General features: G+C 62.1%; 1 protein-coding gene across 5 annotated transcripts in view; it reads right to left on the bottom strand.

The window, feature by feature from the left end:
* Nucleotides 1-1032: 1032 nt before the first annotated feature.
* The window catches only part of SPHK1 (sphingosine kinase 1), a 5588-nt gene continuing 2222 nt past the window's right edge, over nucleotides 1033-4398 (bottom strand). Inside the window, exons 1-6 of one of the 5 annotated variants that reach the window (XM_017884919.1) lie at nucleotides 3765-4352; nucleotides 3246-3449; nucleotides 2763-2915; nucleotides 2590-2684; nucleotides 2385-2500; nucleotides 1033-2088 (exon numbers count right to left, since the gene is read on the bottom strand). In XM_017884919.1, the coding sequence (XP_017740408.1) occupies nucleotides 1308-2088; nucleotides 2385-2500; nucleotides 2590-2684; nucleotides 2763-2915; nucleotides 3246-3449; nucleotides 3765-3828 (1413 nt within the window). In that variant the 5' untranslated portion in view covers nucleotides 3829-4352 and the 3' untranslated portion in view covers nucleotides 1033-1307. Of the gene's footprint in view, nucleotides 2089-2384; nucleotides 2501-2589; nucleotides 2685-2762; nucleotides 3450-3764; nucleotides 4355-4398 lie in introns of those variants that run through there. The other 4 variants (XM_017884920.1, XM_017884921.1, XM_017884917.1 and 1 more) reach the window with 4 other exon arrangements.

Here is a 4398-nt window from a genome sequence, read left to right as displayed (position 1 = left end):
AAAAAAAAAAAAAAAGGTAAGATACTGACCAGGTGCGGTGGCTCACAACTGTAATCCCAGCACTTTGGGAGACAGAGGCAGGCAGATCATTTGAGGTCAGGGGTTTGAGACCAGCCTGACCAACATGGTAAAACCCCATCTCTACTAAAAATACAAAAATTAGCCAGGCATGGTGGCACACACCTGTAATTCAAGCTACTCAGGAGGCTGAGGCACAAGAATCATTTGAACCTGGGAGGGTTTTTTTTGCAGTGAGCAAAAAAAAAAAAAGGCAAGATACTGCCATTTTTTACTTCTGAAGTCTCCTGCTCCTTGCCAATTTTGGGGAGTGGCGGGGGGGGTGGTTTTGTTTTGTTTTGTTTTGAGACATTCTCACTCTGACACCCAGGCTGGAGTGCAGTGGCGTGATCTCAGCTCACTGCCGCCTTAACCTGGGCTCAAGCGATTCTCCTGCCTCAGCCTCCCGAGTAGCTGGACTACAGGTGCCCATCACCACACTCTGCTAATGTTTGTATTTTTTGTAGAGACGGGATTTCACCATGTTGTCTCAAACTCCTGGGCTCAAGTGATTCACACGCCTCAGCCTCCCAAAGTGCTGGGATTACAGGCGTGAGCCACCGTGCCTGGCCCATCGGTTTTCTAATGCCCTTAACTCAAGATATTTTCCCTTTCCTGCTAAATCCACATGGAGCTCTGATGAGATTTTTCTGGGACTAGCTGGTTGTGTGGCCCTAGCTGAGACATGCCAGGTCCGAGCTGCAGCCTGTGTGTGGTCAGGCAGCTGGCTGAACTCTGAGGCTGCTTCAGGCTGGAGGTACTGTAATAATCAGGATAGTAGAGGTGCCCCCCCCCCCCCCACCGTTAGGCTGAACCAGCACTGGGCCTGAGTCCCCCACCAGAATGACTATGCCTGGGGCCAATAAAATCCATTGTCCATCCCAGGGGGCACTCTTGGCCATCATTAACATTAAATTCTATAGTCCTGGCCAGAGCAAGAACCCATTCTCTTCCCAGTCACCAGGACAGGACCAGCAGGCTGAGAATGTCACTTTATTTGGATTTGGTTCATGGGGTGGGGGTCCTAGAACAAATTGGAAGGCCTTACACAGGCAGCTGGGCCCAGCCTGCTGGGCTCCTGACCCCAGGACCTCATTTTGGCCTGTCCCCCACAAAGCATAGCTTCCACCTTCTCACCCTTCTCCAGAGGAGTCTCCTCCACCCCACAGGAGCTGTGGACAAGCCCTGCAGCCCTGGGGAAGGAAGAAGGGTCCTGCAAGTAGACACTAAGGCACAGCATGGCCCAGGGGTCATAAGGGCTCTTCTGGAGGTGGCGTCTGCTGGGGCTTCCAGCTGGGCGGGGGCTCCACGCAATCACTGACCATCCAGAAGTAGTTCGGGTGCACCTGGCCCTGCACAGCCTCGCTAACCATCAATTCCCCATCCACTGTAAACACACCTCTCCCATCCTTGGGCTCTAAGCGGAAGGCGACCACGGGCATGTATACCAAGTAAGGGCATTCATACTCCATATGCCTGCCCTTCTCCATGGCCAGGAAGAGGCGCAGCAGCATGGCCCGAGACACTCCCGCCCGCACATAGAACAGATGCATGACACCAGCTGCACAGCGGCCCATGGGTGCCGCAAACATCTCGCTGCCCAGGTGCGAGTGCAGCAGCGCTAGCACCAGCACGAAGTCCTGGTCGGGCACCACTGTCCAGTGAGAGGGCACTGGCTCCTCCAGTGGCACAAGGTGTGCATCTCCGGGGCCCTGCTGGACCACAACGGGGGAAGCAGGTGTCTTAGAGCCGGCTCTTCCTACAGGGAGGTAGGCCAGTCGGCCACGGTAGGTGCGCAGGGCTGCCAGACGCAGGAAGGTGCCCAGAGTGAAGCGCATCTCCCCCAGGCGCCGATACTTCTCACTCTCTAGGTCCACATCAGCAATGAAGCCCCAGGCCAGGCTTAGCACAGAGAAGAGGCGCAGCCCCGAAGCCGTGTGCAGAGACAGCAAGTTCATGGGCGACAGTAGCCGGCGGCACAGCAACCGCGTGCAGTTGGTCAGGAGGTCTTCATTGGTGACCTGCTCATAGCTGCAAGGGGAAACGGTCAGATGAGGCAGGACAGGAGCCCCCATGTATCCCCCCCTTCCTCCTCCCTGGGAGTGGGAGCTGGCAAAGCGCCATGTGGTCCCTGGGGAGTTGGCAGGGCTGATAGTTGACAGATGGAGCAAACGGAAGCAGTCAGCTGGGGTCACCAGGAGAGGGCCCCAAGACTAAAGGAGAAGGGGAAATGCAAATGACCTCAGCCTATGGAAACTTAGACAAGAAAACCCCGCAGGAGAGGGGCACAGATTGGAAACAGGCCCACTCTGGCCCTGGGCTCTCACCCAGCATAATGGTTCAAGGAAGCTGCCAGCGCGTTGCCAGAGCCTGCTGGGAGGCTACACAGGGGCTTCTGGATGGCGGTGTCCCAGTCAGGCCGCTCCATGAGCCCGTTCACCACCTGTTGAAGCACACGTGGCCTCAGCCCGGGTCGCACAGCACCAAGTCCCAGGCCAAGCCGCATGCCAAGCCGCGCAGTGCGGTCCTCACCTCGTGCATCAGTCCGTCTCCAGACATGACCACCAGAGCGTCCCAGCGGCCCAGCTCCTCCGACCGCACCAGCTCCCGCGCATGGTTCCGCCGCTCTGCAGGGAGACCGGCAGCCATCAGGACTGGGGGTCCCGACAGGGGATGCTCCCAGAACCCCCTCGAGAGGTACTCACCAGTGAGCATCAGCGTGAAGGAGATTTCAGCCTCAGCCAAAAGGGGCTGCACGTGACTCCGGAAGAGCTGCAGGGCCTTGCCCTTGCCTCCACGCGGGTTCAGCAGCACCAGCACGCGGCAGGGCCGCGGGAGCACGCCCCGGGGGCCGCCCGCTGAGAAAACAAACCCAAAGAGGCCGTGTCCGCAACCGACCACTAGGGGGCTACGGGTAACAACGGGGCACTGGCGTGGGAACGTGGTGTCCGCAACACCCGGGTAATTGACCCTGGCCAGAGGAGCGGCCTCTGCTGGGAGCCCTGGGGTAGGGACGCGGCGCTCCTGCCACCCCCTTCCTTGGCTCAGACGCGGCCGGCTTCTGGCCTCGGGAGGGATAGTGTTTCTCCCGATGGTCCACAGCCCCGTTCGTCCAGCTGGGCGTTCCATCATTCCTGGCGAGGGACAGGAATCCCCCTACAGCCCTTCCCAGCAGGGACCCCACAAACCTGGATCCATAACCTCGACCCGCGGCTCCCTCTGCCAGGGGGTCCCCGGCGCTGTCGGGGCACTGCCCGTGCCGGCGGCTCCTGCCTTCAGCTCCTTATCGGTGCTGCCCAGGCGGGCGTCGCAGGGCCGGCTGTGGGGCTCGCCCTCCCCGTCCGGAGCCGTGGCTGTAGGAGCACCGGCGTCATTACCTGCGGCGGCTGGATCTGAGGGAGAGAAGACAGCGCTGGCGGAGTCCGGAGCCGCAGCTCCCAAAGGTGGGGAGGGCCTGACTAAATCCCGGGACCAGGCGCGGGGAGTTGCGCGCTCCCACATCGCCCGAAGCCCGTGGGGCGGGGCCCTAGGTTCCCGGGAGGTCCAGAGAGCTGAGGTCCGGTGCCTCTGAGGGCGCCCCCGTCGCGTGACTAAGCCTCCAACCCCGGAGGAGAAGGGCGCCTGCTCCGGGGCTTTCCTCCCTGGGGCTTGGGGTTCGGTTCCGGCCCGACGGATGAGTCAGAGCCTCCGACGGACTAGCTCCTCACCCCTCGAGGCTGCCAGGGGGAGGGGAGCCCAGCTGCGCAAAAATCCCAGAACTTGAGCGGACATTGCTGGGACGAAGTTCTGGGCAAGGATCCCGGCCCCAACCAGTCAGGTTGCCGTGTCCCCTGCCCGGAGTTCCAGAGCGGTGGGAGCCGCGGCGCTCTCCTCCCGGGGCCCCGTTCCGTTGGGACCCGCGCGGCGCTCGTGGGAGCCGCTCCAGGGTCGCGCGAGTACCGAACCCGAGTCGGGCCACCAGCTGCCGCCTGCTCTCGCCCAAGCGACAAGTGGCCCAGTTCCCCGAGGCCCCGCGAGGGCGGGCCGCAGAGGAGCCACGAGCGGCGCGAAGGCAGGGTGGGCGGCCCTACCCAGTCGGTCCGGTTTGCTGGGGAAGCGCCACCGCCGTTCCCTACAGTGGCCTGGGGCGGAAAGCAGCTCGTCCCAAGCTCAGCCCACGTCTGAGGGACTGGAGCGCCCCGCTGGAGTGGACTCCCCAGCCTCGCTCCCTCCGGCCTCAAACTTTTCGCTCAACTTTGCAGCCGGCGCCGCGGTGCGGGGAAGGCGCTGAGCCTCGGCGCCCGCCTGGCTCCGCCCCGCGCTCCCGGGGGTGGAACCTGAGCCCGGCGCGGCCTCGGACTC

Source organism: Rhinopithecus bieti, unplaced genomic scaffold, assembly GCF_001698545.2.
Source record: "Rhinopithecus bieti isolate Rb0 unplaced genomic scaffold, ASM169854v2 scaffold_13400, whole genome shotgun sequence".
NCBI classification, from domain to species: Eukaryota; Metazoa; Chordata; class Mammalia; order Primates; family Cercopithecidae; genus Rhinopithecus; species Rhinopithecus bieti.
Note: the sequence above shows the minus strand (reverse complement) of the source record. Positions and strands in the feature narration are given on the sequence as shown.